The sequence below is a fragment of the Festucalex cinctus genome, chromosome 9 (assembly GCF_051991245.1).
Source record: "Festucalex cinctus isolate MCC-2025b chromosome 9, RoL_Fcin_1.0, whole genome shotgun sequence".
Lineage (NCBI taxonomy): Eukaryota > Metazoa > Chordata > Actinopteri > Syngnathiformes > Syngnathidae > Festucalex > Festucalex cinctus.
In genome coordinates this window covers 21,735,103-21,751,382 of record NC_135419.1, presented here as the reverse complement: position 1 = coordinate 21,751,382, position 16,280 = coordinate 21,735,103, and the positions used below count along the sequence as shown (strand labels likewise).

At 40.7% G+C, this 16,280-nt stretch overlaps 1 protein-coding gene across 3 annotated transcripts in view; it reads right to left on the bottom strand.

The window, feature by feature from the left end:
- Window positions 1–447: 447 nt before the first annotated feature.
- tbc1d9b (TBC1 domain family member 9b) overlaps window positions 448–16,280 on the bottom strand; it is a 25,873-nt gene continuing 10,040 nt past the window's right edge. For 2 of the 3 annotated variants that reach the window (XM_077531951.1, XM_077531953.1), the window contains 17 exons: window positions 15,397–15,576; window positions 15,107–15,223; window positions 13,036–13,186; window positions 12,196–12,410; window positions 12,008–12,125; window positions 8,985–9,187; window positions 8,839–8,921; window positions 8,636–8,765; window positions 7,758–7,856; window positions 7,624–7,692; window positions 5,183–5,423; window positions 5,055–5,120; window positions 2,314–2,382; window positions 2,158–2,211; window positions 1,703–1,762; window positions 1,530–1,615; window positions 448–1,412 (listed from right to left, as the gene is read on the bottom strand). In XM_077531951.1, the coding sequence (XP_077388077.1) occupies window positions 966–1,412; window positions 1,530–1,615; window positions 1,703–1,762; window positions 2,158–2,211; window positions 2,314–2,382; window positions 5,055–5,120; window positions 5,183–5,423; window positions 7,624–7,692; window positions 7,758–7,856; window positions 8,636–8,765; window positions 8,839–8,921; window positions 8,985–9,187; window positions 12,008–12,125; window positions 12,196–12,410; window positions 13,036–13,186; window positions 15,107–15,223; window positions 15,397–15,576 (2,388 nt within the window). In that variant the 3' untranslated portion in view covers window positions 448–965. The remainder of the gene's footprint in view (window positions 1,413–1,529; window positions 1,616–1,702; window positions 1,763–2,157; window positions 2,212–2,313; window positions 2,383–5,054; window positions 5,121–5,182; window positions 5,424–7,623; window positions 7,693–7,757; window positions 7,857–8,635; window positions 8,766–8,838; window positions 8,922–8,984; window positions 9,188–12,007; window positions 12,126–12,195; window positions 12,411–13,035; window positions 13,187–15,106; window positions 15,224–15,396; window positions 15,577–16,280) is intronic. The other variant, XM_077531952.1, reaches the window with a different exon arrangement.

Genomic DNA, 16,280 nt, shown 5'->3' with positions numbered 1-16,280 from the left:
TCTTTTTTTTTTTGAGCAGCCTTCCGCGGAGTAACAGAGGTGTCTGGGGCAGCTAAAATCTGTACTAGTTCCGTCTTCGCGCGACAGGAAACAACTGACGATGACGCGCATGACGTCACGTCCTGCAGACAGAGGGCGGGAAATTCGAAGGATTCGGACCAGACGCTTCCGAAATAATATTGGCCAGAGGCTTGTAGGAGTACCCATTGTGAACAGCTAAGATGTAGAGCTACTAATTAGAATATGTTTCAGTCATAAATGGTCAAATAAAAAGGCTATTGTTAAGATATTTTGGAGGGAAATCCTACATAGAGTAGCTTTAATTAAATTTATTTTTTTTTTTGAGAGAGAAAAAAAACTTACATGATCATTATTTTTATATAACAGTCATAGAAATATTGCAAAAGCAATCTGTAGCATTATTCGCATGAATTAAGAATAAAAAAGTTGTTGAATATGGATTTATTGATGATTCATTAGACACCTTGTCAGGATGGATGAGTAAGGATGAGAGTTAAAAGGTCAATAACAATAAAAGAATAAACGCTGCATATACAATATGTTCATATACATAGTCATTGTACACAATAAAGCATTTCATATTTATTTGTCAAATTTCAGTCATTTAGAGAGTAAAAGCATCAATAGCGCATTTCCTTGCACCAGGAAATTACATCACATCCCTTTCACATTAAAAGACTTTTGTTTTTGTTTTTCTCTGAAGCACAAATTTGTGGAGTTATTTCTTTTTATGGAAACCAAAACTGTTTTTCACATTCAAACATGAAATGGATAATTTTTCTTGTGATGTGTCTGTAGAAAATACATTTTTTTTTTTTTTTTTTTTTTTTTAATTTTTCGAGCTAATATCCAAAAAGAGTTTTCCTTTTTTTTTTTTCAGGATTTCCTTCCTTTGAGTGCGAAAGCTGCCGACGACGTGAAACATGAGGACTTTTCGCGAGGGGTCAGGGGTCGCCCGGTTCCGACGAGGCGGAGCTGTTCTGCCGCCTGGCGGCCTCACGGCTCTGGCAGGCGTCCATGCGCTCCCGGATGTCGCGCTTGCGCTCAAAGTAATCGACCAGCGCCGGCTCCGTCAACATGGACGCCAGCACCTGCTCGAAGGTGACCGACCAATCGGCGTCGGCCGCGCTGCCCCGCCTCCTCCTCGGCTGCTCGCTGTCTTCGTCGCTCAGCACGGAGGAGGACGATGACGCGTCGTCGTCGTGGTCGTGGTCGGGTGGCGGCGAGCCTCCGGCGGCCATCTTGTGTCCGTTGTTGAACTTCTTGCCGACTTCGCCGATGCGCAACAGCAGGCTGGCCACGGTGGCGATGGCGTGGTACAGCTGCTGCTCGTGGTGCTCTTCCTCGCTGAACATGTTGTACAACGTCTTGCACAGCTCGATGAACTGCTCCTGCACAAGCACACATAAAAAAAAAAAATAAAAAAAAAATTAAAAAACCCCCCACAAAATGCCAGGCACACTTTTGCTTTTCGCACAAAAGACAATTTTTACGACAAAATTGCTGACCTGGTTCATTCGAGGAAGATCTTTGATGGATTCCTGCTTGGGCTCCTTCTCCTTGGCCCACATGCGCAGGTAGTACCTGTAGTCCTCTGAAAGGCAAAGGCGGGTCAAAGGTCACGGCGGCGAGCGCCACATTTCATTTGGACAGTCAAAGTCAAGGCGGGCTACACATTTACCTTTCTTCTCCTCGCCGCCGCCACCACTGCTGCCACCGCCTCCTTCTTCGCCGGGCTCACCTGTGCGTCGTCATCATTGTCAACATCATCATCATCATCGTCACTGTCATCTTCGTCATTCTCATCATCTTTGTCATTATCATCATCTTCATCATTATCATCTTCGTCATTGCTGTCATCATCGTCATCATAATCATCATCTTCGTCAGTCATTATCATCATCATCATGTCATTATCATCATCGTCGTAATCATCATCATCGTCATTGTTATTGGCATCGTCGTCTGTCGTCATCATCTTCATCTTTGTCATTGTCTGCGTCATCATCTTCGTCAGGCATTATCATCATCGTCACTGTCATCGTCTTCATCATTGTAGTCATCGTCACCTTCGTCATTATAGTCATTGTCGTCATCATCATCGTCATCATCGTCATCACCATCATCACAACAAACCTGCTGTCACCTCCTGCTGCTCCAAAATGTTGTCCGGAGGCACGACGGAACCTTCTGGAAGATGAAAAATATGAAGTATTGATTAAAAACGCACAAACAAGCGACTCGAAGTTTTTCATCATAAAGACATCAAACAGCTTGTCTGCGCGTGTGCACCTTTTGGCGTGTCATTGGTGAAGAAGTTTGTGGCCTCCAGAGCGGACTCCGCCTCCTCGGGACACAGAGCTGACACACAAACAAGCAAGCAAAACCATCAACGTGCGTTTCTCCTCACAACGGCTGACAAACGCCCTGGATCGGTCGCCAGGACATCGCTTGGCACGTTCAACACGTTCACATGTATGCTTCTTCACCACACAGCCTCTCTTTTCACAAGGCAAGGACAAATATTACAGCTTCCCTGTGGCTTGAAAAAAATCTTTCAAGAAGTGCTAAGACTGGCGTCACCGCAAATGAGATCTTTTCTTTTTCTTTTTCTTTTCAGAGGGGTCGTAAACAACTCACATTAATGGGCTCCAATCACTGACTTGTATATATGAGTGGATAGCTGATAGCCCATTCACGACTGTTCAAGTCGTTGAGGTCACAGAGGAGCCATCTTGCTCCTCCCACCTCGCAAACAGACTACTGTATCAACTATATGCTATACGTACATCTGAGAGGTGGGTAGTATAAGGTTGGAGGCGGGGTGGGGGGGTTTGTGCCGGGGTGCTCACTAGTTTTTAACAAGTTAAAATAATAATAATAATAATAATAAAAATAATAATACCCCCATTTTCTTTTATCGCTCAGCTCCTAAGACTTAGAGCCCAATATTCGATTTGGCAGAGGCATCTTTTGTTCAATTACAGTTAGAATTCTTTCATAAAATATATACAAGTTTCCTCCTGTACTAAACATCATTAAGAATATAAGTCATACATATATTTAAGGCAAGTTTTAAAAGCCTCGTTTGTGTAATACATTTAAAAACAGCATAAATCATGTGCGGTTCCTACTGGCTCAAATGTTCGATCCTGTAAATGTATGGGATGGTATGGCGTGAAACGTTTCTTGGGAGGAGCAAAATGGTGGCCTCGCCACCACAAAAGTCTTGACTTATTGGCTATCCAGTTATATATATATATATATATATATATATATATATATATATATATATAGTGATACCTCGGTTTACGAACTTAATTGGTTCCCAGAGAGTGTGTGTAAACCGAAAAGTTCTTCTTCCGAACATTTATTTCCCATAAGAAACCATTAAAATGAGAATAATCCGTTCCCAGGTCCCTATAAAACATAATTTTCTACTAAATAAGCCTTAAAACTACACAAAAATATACCTTATTTTATGTATAATAAATGTGCTATTGTATTGTAATTAAAGAAATAAACTGTACTGTATAATAAAGTCGTTTTATTTACCTTTGTGATGGTAGTTCTTAAGGATGGTAGCAATGGTAGACTTACTTCATTCGCGAGCGTTTCACCGCGTAGAGTGTTTATGGAACGGTTGTCGCTCATTCGCACTTTCGTGCTCACCGGAGCGGAGGAGGCGTGTCCCTTGGTGAACAAGGAAGTGGAGCACTTTAGCGAGTCAACAAGTGAGCACCGTCAACTACTTTCACCTCTTTCCAGGGACTAAACAGCCGTGGCACGATTTTCTCCTTTTTTGAGGTACGTGATAGCACTTTCGCTTTTTTTTCGAACTCCATTGACTACAATGCAAACGCGCCGCCGAATCGCCGTCCCTCGCTGGTAAGCATTAGGCTTAACACTAGCCTGTGGTGGGGTCTTTTTCGGTCCCATAATAGCAAAAGTACACTCAAAATGTCTATCAAACACAAACCGCGTCCGCACTCAAAGAAAGGGGGTGACGAACTGGGACGCCGTGAGCGTGCGTCAGCTTCTTGTGGCCGCCACCGTGGTGCTGTTCGACCGCGTGGTTTGGTTCGTCCGCCGAAAAGTGAGCCGAGACTAGCCGAGACTAAATTTTCGCGAATTTAATGTTCGTGAGGCAAAAAGTTCGTGAGCTGAAGCGTTCGTGAGCCGAGGTATCACTGTATATATATATATATATATATATATATATATATATATATATATATATATATATATATATATATATATATATATATATATATATATATATATATATATATATATATATATATATATATATAGATCAGTGGCTCCAATCAACCTTTTCTATCTCCTTCTTGGCACATAGCAGAAGAGGAAGGTGAAGAGGAGGAAAAAAAAATGTTCCAGTGGGTACCAGTTAGCCCCAAGGCCAACATGAGTAGCACATGGCCATGTTCTAAAAATAGTGACGACATTTAATTCAGACACAAGAATATCCCTTCATACATTTTTTTCTCCACTAAATATTATATACTTCAAAAAATAGAAAAAAAAAAGTGTTTTGATTTTTGAACCAAATATTTGTCCAATTGAGGCGGCACGGTAGTCGAGTGGTTAGCACGTCCGCTTCCCAGTTCTGAGGTCTCCGGTTCGAGTCCAGGCTCGGACCTTCCTGGGTGGAGTTTGCATGTTCTCCCCGTGCCCGCGTGGGTCTTCTCCGGGTACTCCGGTCTCCTCCCACATTCCAAAGACATGCATGGCAGGTTAATTGGGCGCTCCGAATTGTCCCTAGGTGTGCTTGTGAGTGTGGATGGTTGTTCGTCTCTGTGTGCCCTGCGATTGGTTGGCAACCAGTCCAGGGTGTCCCCCGCCTACTGCCCAGAGCCAGCTGAGATAGGCGCCAGCACCCCCCGCGACCCTTGTGAGGAATAAGCGGTCAAGAAAATGGATGGATGGATATTTGTCCAATTGTTGTTGATGTTGCGTCTTATTGGCCTTTTCTCCACAAGTGTCTCACACGCACGCACACACATCGTTACCGGGCGGCAGGTGGAGCTTGTAGAGCAGCTTGAGCTTGTCCGTCATGTCGCCATGGTACGTCCCGCCTGCGGACAAACGAGCGATCGGCGTTTGTCGCTGGCATGACACGTGACGTCAACGTACTCACTGAGTGCCGTGACCAACTCCTTGAAGTTGAGCAGGCCGTCGCCGTCGGAGTCCAGCGTCCGGAAGAGCCGCGCAGCCAGGACGGGGGCGTGGCCGGCGCAGCGCCAGGCGGCCAGCGCGCAGAAGAGCCGCGAGAACTGACCGCCGTCGATGCGGTACTGCTCCAGGTACGGCAGGCTGGCGTCGTGGCGCTCGGCCGGCGACACGCCCGAGCCCCAGTAGCGACCGCTCATGTGCTGGGCCTGGAAGGGGGGAAAACAAGGGACGGACAAAACGCTCATGTGCGTGGACCACCAAAACTGACAACATTCCAAAGAAATCAATAAATACATGAATAAAAGTGAAAATAAAAATTGGTATAAAAAAATATTCGAAAATTGTATTAAAAAAATATATAAATAAATGGAAATAAAAAGAGCAATATATATATATATATATATATATATATATATATATATATATATATATATACACACACACACACACACACATATAAATAAATACATTTGTATTTAAATTTTGAATTATATTATATTTATTGAAATATATTATAATTCTACATATTATATGGAGGACCAGAACTGCCAAAATAAATAAATAAATAAGTAAATAAATTACTAAATAAATAAATGACTAAAGGTAAGAATAAAAATGGATATAAGAAATATAATTCGAAAATTCTATTAAAAAAAGTAAACATGAATTGAAATAAAAAGAGAAAAAAATATAGAGAGAAATAAATAAATACCATTGTTCATTTTTCTATTTTTATATCGGTTTTTACTTTCACTTTTAGTCATTTATTTATTTATTTAGCCATTTATTTATTTTGAATTTTGGTAGTTTTGGGCCATATTACGGAGTGGAAATGTTATTCAAATGAGGGGGCGGTCCTAAGCGTGTGTCGGGTTGGACTCCGCCCCGTTGTAAACTGCCTGTCATTGGTCAAGTGAGCAGCTCGGCGAACAAGGAAGTCTCGCCAGCTTGCAATGTACGACTATCGTGCCCAAAACTGTCAAAATTAAAAGTAAATAAATAATTAAACAAATAAAAACATACATATATACATAAAAATACATAAATATATTTATATACATATATTAGGGCTGTCAAAGTTAAAGCGTTAATAGATTAAATTAATCACAGAAAAATGTCGCATTAATCACGTCTTAACCCATATTAATCGCACTTTTTTTGACCACATTTGAGCCTTGAACGTAACCGCAGATGGTTACATTGAAGGCTGTGATGAGGTCAATGCACGGCATTTCCTACGCCTGTTGTTCCAAGATGAGCGGGGTGACTGCAGTTGATTTGCTCGGTGGTAAATTTCACTTTAAAAAACACCCAAACGCGGACTTTAGATAAAACAAAACTGATTTGCATTTAATTAATTAATAATTGCTGAATTGTACCCAGTTGATATGATCCTGGTTACCAAGTTTACGTCAGCATTCAGCACGTTCTTTGCAATATAATTGCTGAATTGCACCCAATTGATATGCCGTTATGTTTTGAGCAATACACGCATGCAATTGTGTACATGCATTTAATCAATATTTGCAAATGACATTCAGATCATAAAATGCGTTGCCAAAATATTACGGTAATTTGTATTTATTTTATATTACGCAAGTAAATTAGCTGATTAATCGCGATTAATCAAAATTAAAGTGTGATTAATCAGATTAAAAATTGTAATCGTTTGACAGCACTAATATATATATACTGTGTATATATATATATATATATATATATATATATATATATATATATATATATATATATATATATATATATATATATATATATATATATATATATATATATATATTAGGGGTGTGAATTGCCTAGTACCTGACGATTCGATTCGTATCACGATTCATAGGTCACGATTCGATTCGATACCGATTAATCTCGATACGAATTTATAAGTCCATTGTTGCGATTTTTTTATTTTTTTTATTTAGAAAATACTAATCAGTAAACTTGTACAGCGTAAGATTTGTATGAAAATGTATTTATTTATCTGAAACTTCAGTCTTATACAGGTTGTAATCTGTTTCATGTTTGAACAGCATTAAAATAAAATATTAAGGCTTGGGTGTACCATTAATATAACATTTTTCCATGCTTAAGGTGTGAACCCTAAGACATTTTGGTAAATATTTTTCCATCAAAAATGGATATTTAAAAATCGATTCAGCCGCCTATTGAATCGATTCGTGAATTGCGCGGTGTAATATCGCGATATATTGCCGAATCGATTTTTTTTAACACCCCTAATATATATATACACACACACACACACACACACACACACACACACACCCGCACACATACACACACACACACACATATATGAATTTAGTCAGTTTTGGTCCTCCATACATGTGCTGGTCATGAAAGGGAAGAATGATGGAGGGGCAGGCGGGTGGGCACCTTAAAGAGGCAGTAGAGCTCCTCCAGCTCGTCGATGGTGAAGGCCGACTCGGTCATCATGGCTCTTACCTGCACGCAAAAACGTGTCGTCAAGCCGTTAGCATGTTAGCTGGAGACTCGGTTCGCTCGCTCACCACGCTGCGTTTGGCCGTGTCCTCCAGCGACTGGATGACCTTTAACCTCTGCTTGAACCTCATCTGCTCGATAACGTCCGAGCGAAGTCCGCCAAACTTCTGCTGGCACGAGTCAGGAAAGTTGTCAATCAAATGAGAGATTATAAAAAATAAATTTTTGAAAAGCGACAGTGATACACAAATAATGACAACTTGGAAATATTTCACAAAAGCTGATCAAGTTAATATCGGTTATTGACGAGCGATACCTGTCAATCCTTTGAAATCAAGTTAGTGATTTCTTTTTGACAACCTGCTATGGCCCCCAAAGGAGCTCACCACTAACAATTTCACAAATCGTTCTTTCAAAATCATTCAATTCGTTCTTTCTTTTGACTTCCAAAAAGTAAGAAAAACCATTTGACAAATCAGACATGATTTGAAGTCTTTCCTGTTTTACAACCAAAAATCGTTTGTGCTGAGTGGGTAGTAAAATTTAAACATAGCAAAAATATTAAGACAAATAAAATTCTTTGAAACACTGTAATTATGCAAGCTCCTTTTGGATGAAACAAAATTTATTTAATTAGTTATTTTAAAATTTAAAAAAGGTGCGAATGTATACATTTAAACAACTCAAAAATTATTATTAATAATCTTTTGTTTACGATGATGCTGATTTTGTAATTGTGGAGTGTAATAATTACAATTGTAATTGAATTTTGATTAATTGCACAGCCCTAGTAGGTGGGAAAAAAATAAAAAATACATATATATATATATATATATATATATATGTATGTATATGTATGTATGTACATGATGCAAAAAGGTTAGCTGGACGAAGCTCATCATCATCATCATAACCACCATCACCATCATCACCATCATCATCTGACCTCGTAGGACGACTTGATGAGGTCGAAGATGTCAATCTCGGGCGGCGGGTCGTCTCCGCCGGTGAGGAGGGCGTGCAGGTGGGGGACGGGCGGCGTGGCCACCTGCTTGTTCACCACGTGGTCCAGGTACCTTCACACGCACGCACATCGTGAGCGGCGGCGGGCGGGTGAATGGCACGCCGCACCCCAATGGCGACCACTACCTTCCCAGGACGGTCATGGCCTCGCCCTCGTCGCTGCAGGCCAACAAGGCGTCCATGTTGTCATGCAGCACCGCCAGCGCCACCTGCGGGCGGGACGGGGCGGCGTCAGCCCCGAGTCAGTTGCCGGCCAATGGCGAGCGGCGTACCTGGAAGATGACTTTGACGCCCTCGTAGAAGAAGCAGTCGAGCAACAGCACGGCGCTGTCGAAGGGCATGACGGACAGGAAGAGGGTGAGGAACCACGACAGGCTGATGGTGGAGATCACGCCCAAGTCCCGCATGTGCTCGTACAGCAGCGGCAGGAAGGCCCGCGTCAGCTCTTCAAACACGCCCTGGTCCACCAGAGCGCCTGCAAACAAACGCACGTACGTCAGATCCTTGAGATCCTCAAACGTTTGGATGATCATACTCCAGTATCAGCAGGAGAAGTGTGAATTTTAGCCGCCATTTTTCGTCTCAGTTTTAGTCCAGTTTCAATCACGCTTGTTTTTAAATCATAGTTAGTCAACCTCATCCCGTTTTTATGTACCGTAGTCCATTTTTAGTTGACCATAAATCCAGCATTTTAGTCTTTACTTTAGTCAGAAAGAGAACATAACTTTATTTGTCTAGTTTTAGTCAACAAAAACTGTCAACGTGTTAGTCTAGTTTTAGTCAGGGCAATCATTTTACCTCTGTGGATTTTTTAAATTATTGTTTCTTTTTTTTGGTCAGCAGATTATACTGAACATTTGGGATCGTGTGGTCAAGCCGTCAGCTGTTAGCATTAGGGCTGGGTATTGCCGCCAACGTCACGATACGATACGTATCGCGATACATATGTATCCCAATACATGAACCTCAAGATGATACGTATCCCGATATTTTACATTCATTTGATTGTATTTTATAATAACAGTCATATGTATACATAAAGGATATGTGCTGGATGACAAAAATGTTTTTGTTAGCAGCTCTTCTGGTTTACCACCAAGCGGCATGCCTGCTCTAAATGTGTGCGCACTGCAGAGCAAGGAGCAGCTTTCACAGACACACCGGGAAAATGTATTAATCGGCATGAGCCGATATGAGCAAAAATATCAAAGTATTGAAATTACAGCTCTAAAATGTGCTTATTTGAAATATTTGGGGAAATAAAAACAGCATTTTTTTCATGTAACACATTTTATTTCGGGTTTTTTTTTCAATAAAATATAGGAAAATTGGTACATTGAGACACGTGCCATGTTAAGTTTATAAGTAAATAAATGTTGATATTCTTCCTCTGCTTTCATTTTTCTTAGCAAGACACAATGTCCAATCACTGGTGAGCTATTTTTGCATTAATTGAAGGCAATTAACTTCAAAGACACTGCTGTTTTTTTATTTTTTTGGGTACAATGTAAGCTGCAAAGGCAAGCATTAACTGCGTATTTAAAGTTAACGACCAATATCGATTCTGATGCCCGCGTATCGATACGTGTATTGTAATGAGGCCCGCAACGATATATTGCCGTATCGATTTTTTGAGCACGCCCCTAGTTAGCATGTTAGCTGTCCTGTTAATTTTAGCCACCATTTTTAAATTTAGTCTCAGTTTTAGTACACTTTAAATCATGCCTTTTTGTTTTTATTATAGTTAGTCAATCTCATCCCGTTTTTTTTGTTTTTATTGAATCATTTTTAGTTGACTATAAATGTAGCATTTTAGTCTTTATTTTAGTCCAAAAAAATGTAATTTTATTTGTCTAGTTTCAGTCAACAAAAACGGTCAATGTTTTAGTCTAGTTTTAGTCAGAACAACAATTTTACCCCTGCACATTTTTTGTCAGCAGATAATGTTGAACATTTCGGATCTAAAACTATTTCACATCAATTTTTCTCTCAGCATTTTGATGAAAAACAACTTGACACACAATTACAGTGGCTAGTTTGGCTCCATTCTATCAGCTAGTAAGTTAGCCAGCATTAGTTAGCAGTCGCATTAACATTATTGCTGGAACGTTATAGCCGTTGGATTTATGTTATGTTATAACAACAAGTTACTTGTTTTTTTTAACCTTTCACCGTAAATCCACCTCCTGTTTGTCTCATGTGTTTGTGCATGTTGCACTCGCTAGCTGCAGATTTGAAAAGGGGCGTGTCACTGTGTGTCACACGACCGTGTCAGACGTGACAGATTAGCAGAGACAAGATTTGACAAATTCATATCATTTTTGTCTCATTTTTGTTCATGGACTAAAATATCCATAGATTTCAGTCCAGTTTTTATGAAGTTTGTCTCGTCTTCATTAGTTGACAAAAATGCAGACTGATTTAGCCCCAATTATTACTTATTAAAGAGGATTTTAGTCTAGTTTGAGATCAGTAAAAAATGTGCATTGACGAAATTGTTTTTGTTCAGTTTTTGCTGATGAAATGAACACTACAGGAGAAGATATTTCAGGACAGTTTTGCATGACGAGAACATTTGGCCTGATAGCGGAGATCCAGAGGTAAACATATTGCCAAACAAAATGTTTTATTTATTTTTATTTATTATTTTGTGCACTTCTGATGGAACCCTCCGAAATTATTAGGATGGTTTTGTTCAAAAAAATAAAAAATAAAAAAATAAAATTGGAAGTACTTTTTTTTTTCTCCCTCCTTAATACTTTGCCGAGGAATTGGATCGGGACTCGGTATCGGCAGATCCTCAAAATCAGGTGACTCGGACTCGGACGCAAAAAAATATGATCGGGACATCCCTAGTTATAACGTAACATTAACCCAACGGCTATAACGTTCTAACAATAATGTTAATCCAACTGCTAGCTAACTAATGCTGGCTAATTTATTAGCTCGTAGCATTTAGCTACTTGTTGATATACTGTCATTGTGTGTCAAGTTGTTTTTTCACCAAAAAGATGAGAGAAAGTTTGAAATGTTCACTATAACTTGCAAACAAAAACATATACAGTGGTGAAATGATTGTCTTGACTAAAACTAGACTAAAATGTTGACAGTTTTTGTCGACTAAAACTAGATGAATAAAATTGTTTTCTCGGACTAAAATAAAGACAAGAATGCTCGATTTATAGTCGACTAAAAATAGACTAAATAAAAACAGGATGGGGTGGACTAACTGATAAAAAAAATAAGCGTGATTGAAACTGGACTCAATGAAATGTGGAAATGTTGTGTTACGTACCAACGACGCGTGTGTTGTAGTAGTCAGGCAGCATGCGCTCACACAGCGCCACCAGCAGCCAGAAGGCCTCCTCCTCTGTGCAGTACAGCAGCAGCACCGACGTCACGATGTTCATGGCCTGCTTGGGGGGAGGGGCCAGCCCGTCAGTCGGGCGATTGCCCGGCCATGCGCGCTCACTCGCCACCCACCTGACAGTAGCCGATGCCCGGGTTCCTGTGGGCGTATGCGGTGAGGACACGGCGCAGGGCTGCGATGCCCATCTCGTTCTGGAAGGCCCGGTGCTCGGGCATGGAGCGGTGGAGGTCGCGCTCGATCTCCTCCGCCGCCAGCGAGCACGAGCCCGCCGACCGTTCCACCGCATCGCCGTAGTAGCCCGCGTGCATCGACAGCTCATTCTGCGCTCCTACGCGCGACACATCAGAGGAGAAGAGGGGCGAAATATCCAGCCATCCATTTTCTTGAACGCTTATTCCTCACAAGGGTTTTTGGGGGGGTGCTGGAGCCTATCTCAGCTGGCTTTGGGCAGTAGGCGGGGGACACGCGGACTGGTTGCCAGCCAATCGCAGGGCAAGTGGGGAAATATGGAGGGCAAAAACTGACAAAATAAATACATAAATAAATGACTAAATGTGAAATAAAAATGGATGTAAAAAAAAAATATATAAAAATAAAAAATATATAATCTCCAAATTAAATACAAGTGTATTTATTTATGCATATATATATATATATATATATATATATATATATATATACATATATATATAAATAATATTTTTTATTATTATTATTATTTCCATTTAATGATTTAGCAACTTTGGTCCTCCATTCAAAAAAAAAAAAAAAAAAAAAACGTACGGCGTCTGACAGTCAGATACAACGAGACGGAGATGACCAAAGCAAAAGAAAGGAGAGAAAGAAAAATAGAATGAGAAGGACGAGGAGAAAAAGAAGGAAGTGAGGAGGAGGAGGAGGAAAAGGAAAACATGGAGAGAAGAGGAAGAAAAAAGGTAAAAGTTGATGTGGACCTGAGAAGATCAACCAGAGTTCCCCTCGGAGCGTCTCGGGGATGCCGCCCAGGACCAGTTCTCGGGTTTTGGATGTCCTGTACATGCACACGCCGCGGCCATACTCCGAGAAGTGGATGTTCCACGCCTCCTCCTTCATCTTCTCCTTCATCTGACGTGCACATACACACACACCATCATCAACATCATGTCACGTGACGACCACGACAGGTCACATCAATTTGATGTGTGAATTGCCTGCTGATTCCATCCGAATCACCATTCATAGGTCACCATTCCATTTGATACCGATTAATCCCCATACAGATCTATAAGTTAAATATTGCAATTTTTTTAATTTTTTTTTTACTCAAATTTAGAACATACTCCCGTAATCATTAAACTTGTACATGTATTGCACACAGTAAAAATTGTTTAAAAATGTATTTATTTATCTGAAACTTGAGGCTTATAAGTGTGAGCCACTGTATTTAACAAAACCGGTTGCAATGTTTGAACATTGAAATCAAATATTAAGCCTTAATGTTCCATGAATATTATAATCTTCCAAGCTTAAAGGAATACTTAAGTCATTGAACAATTTTCAGCAGTGAAATGTTCAGACTGTATCCAGAATGAATTTTGACAACTTCATTATTTTTAATGAACAATGAATACTAGGGCTGCACAATATTGGAAAAACATGCGATATGCGATACAGTTGCTGAACAAAGTGATATTGATATTATTGCAATATTCAACATGTACCTACAGAAATGACATTTTTATTATCTATTGAAAGAATATCATTGTTCATGCAGCAAAATTAGCAAACTCACTGTATTCTTTATTAATTAATTGCAATTACCTCTCGATAATGTTCAATTAGTGGATGGCGAGCACATTTTAGTTAGCGTCTGACTGATCATTCAGATAAAAGCATAAAATCCTATATGAAACTTATTGCATGTCTTTGCGATATGCATATCGCATGGGCCAATATCGCGATATCGATATTTTTTTCGATGTATTGTGCAGCCCGGTGGATGACTGGTTAGCACGTCCGCCTCCCAGTTCTGAGGACTCGGGTTCGAGTCCAGGCTCCGGCCTTCCTGGGTGGAGTTTGCATGTTCTCCCCGTGCCCGCGTGGGTCTTCTCCGGGTACTCCGGTCTCCTCCCACATTCCAAAGACATGCGCAGCAGGTTAATTGGGCGCTCCGAATTGTCCCTAGGTGTGCTTGTGAGTGTGAATGCGTGTTCGTCTCTATGTGCCCTGCGATTGGCTGGCAACCAGTCTAGGGTGTACCCCACCTACTGCCCAAAGGCAGCTGAGAGAGGCTCCAGCACCCCCCACGACCCTTGTGAGGAAAAGCGGTCAAGAAAATGGATGTATATTGTGCAGCCTGAATGAATACCTTTAAAAAGTCATTTTTCTACTTGCTGTTGACTGATGATGACATCACCTGTGCTGAGGAAGGAGATAACAGGCTCACCTGTTTTCTGAGTTTGGTCAGTAAACTGAGCCATGATTGGTCGTTAGCACAGGTGCTGTCATCATCAGTCGATAGCAAGTGGAAGAAATACGTTTAAAAGGCATGAATTGTAATGAAGTTACCACATTTAATTATCGACAAAATATGAACTTTTTACTGCTGAAAATGGCCCAATGAGTCAAGTATCCATTTAAAATGTGAAGTCTAACCCTAAGTAAGACTTTTTGTTGAATATTTCCATCAAAAATTGAAGTTTAAACATCGATTCAGCCACATATTGAATCGATACGTGAATTGCGTGCTGTAATATCGAGGTATATTGCCAAATCGTTTATTTATTTATTTATTTTTTAACACCCCTAGTATCCAATATCAATTGTTTAAATTTGATATTGTTTGACAAATGCAATTTCTTGTTTTGGTCTTTTGGAGGTACAAAGATGCTAGCCAACGTTCTTCAACATTTCCGACTGTCAAAGAAATAATTCAACGAGCCCACGTTATCGATGTGAGCGAGCCAAACAAACTTGAAGCAATGTTTTTTGAGTTGTGTTATGGGCCTGTGGGCGTGTCCCATCCCAATCGGTTGTCGGACTCACGGCTTTCGGTCCCAGGTCCTGCGGAGCGTCTTTGCGGTAAAGCTGCAGAAGAGCTTGCGTGGCCGTCGGCACGTCCGGATGGTAAAGACGATCGCTGGACGCGCTCGAGGACGTCTGCTGGCCAGACAGAGGACAAAATGTTTTAGGAATCGATATTGGGCAAAGAAAAGGAATATGGATATGTAGATATTTTAGACCAGAGCCCTCGTCACGTCACGTATGTTACTCGTTCCTTCTAGCAAGGACATCATAAAGAAGTCATCATCAAGCGCACTTGACTCAAGTCTTACCAGAGGACTGAGGTCCCCCCACGAGCTGTCCGGCGTCCTCTGCAGGAAGTCGGAGATGCGCTGGACCAGGAAGTCTCGCTCTTTCAGGTTGGCAAACAGGAAGTTGACTTTGCTCTTGGTGCTGATGGACACGGGACACGGCAGGACGCTGCTGCTGTCCGCCTTCTCCACAATCGACACCTGACGCCAAACAAAGTCGGAAAGCACGTCCGTTTGTCAATTGATCTCCTGTCACGCTTTTTGCTCAAAATACATTGGGTGGGATTAAATAAGTTTCTTCTTCTTCCCACTCCCTTTCAGGCAGAATTTGACTTTATCTTCCTATTTTGTTTTTTTTCCGCTGTCTTTTTGTTGTTGGTTTCTTGTTTTTTTTTTTTGTTGCTTTTTTTTTGGTAGAACCTGATACCCATTGTGTGCTTTGCTATTGCCTGAAACAAATACATAAATACTAATAAATACAAATCTATATATATGACTGGATAGCCGATAGGCCAAGACTTTTGAGGTGGTGAGGCGGCCATATTGCTCCCCCCAAGAAACCTTTTTCGACATACCATCCGATACATTTACAGTATCCAAACATTTGAGACAGTACTTAGTAGAAACAGCATCATTTATGCTGTTTTAAATGTATTAAACATAAACAAGAGGACTTCAGACATTTGACAACCTGCCTTAAATACATGGAGAAATGATATGCTTCATGATGTTTAGGACAGGAGGAAACGTGTATTTAGGGATGGGCAACATATAAAAAAAATGTCGATATCACAATATTGGCCCATGCAATATGCATATCAGAAAGAGATGCAATAATTTTCATCTGAAAGTTTTTGCTTTTACCTGAATTTGACCAATCGGACCATAACTTAAACGTGCGTCAC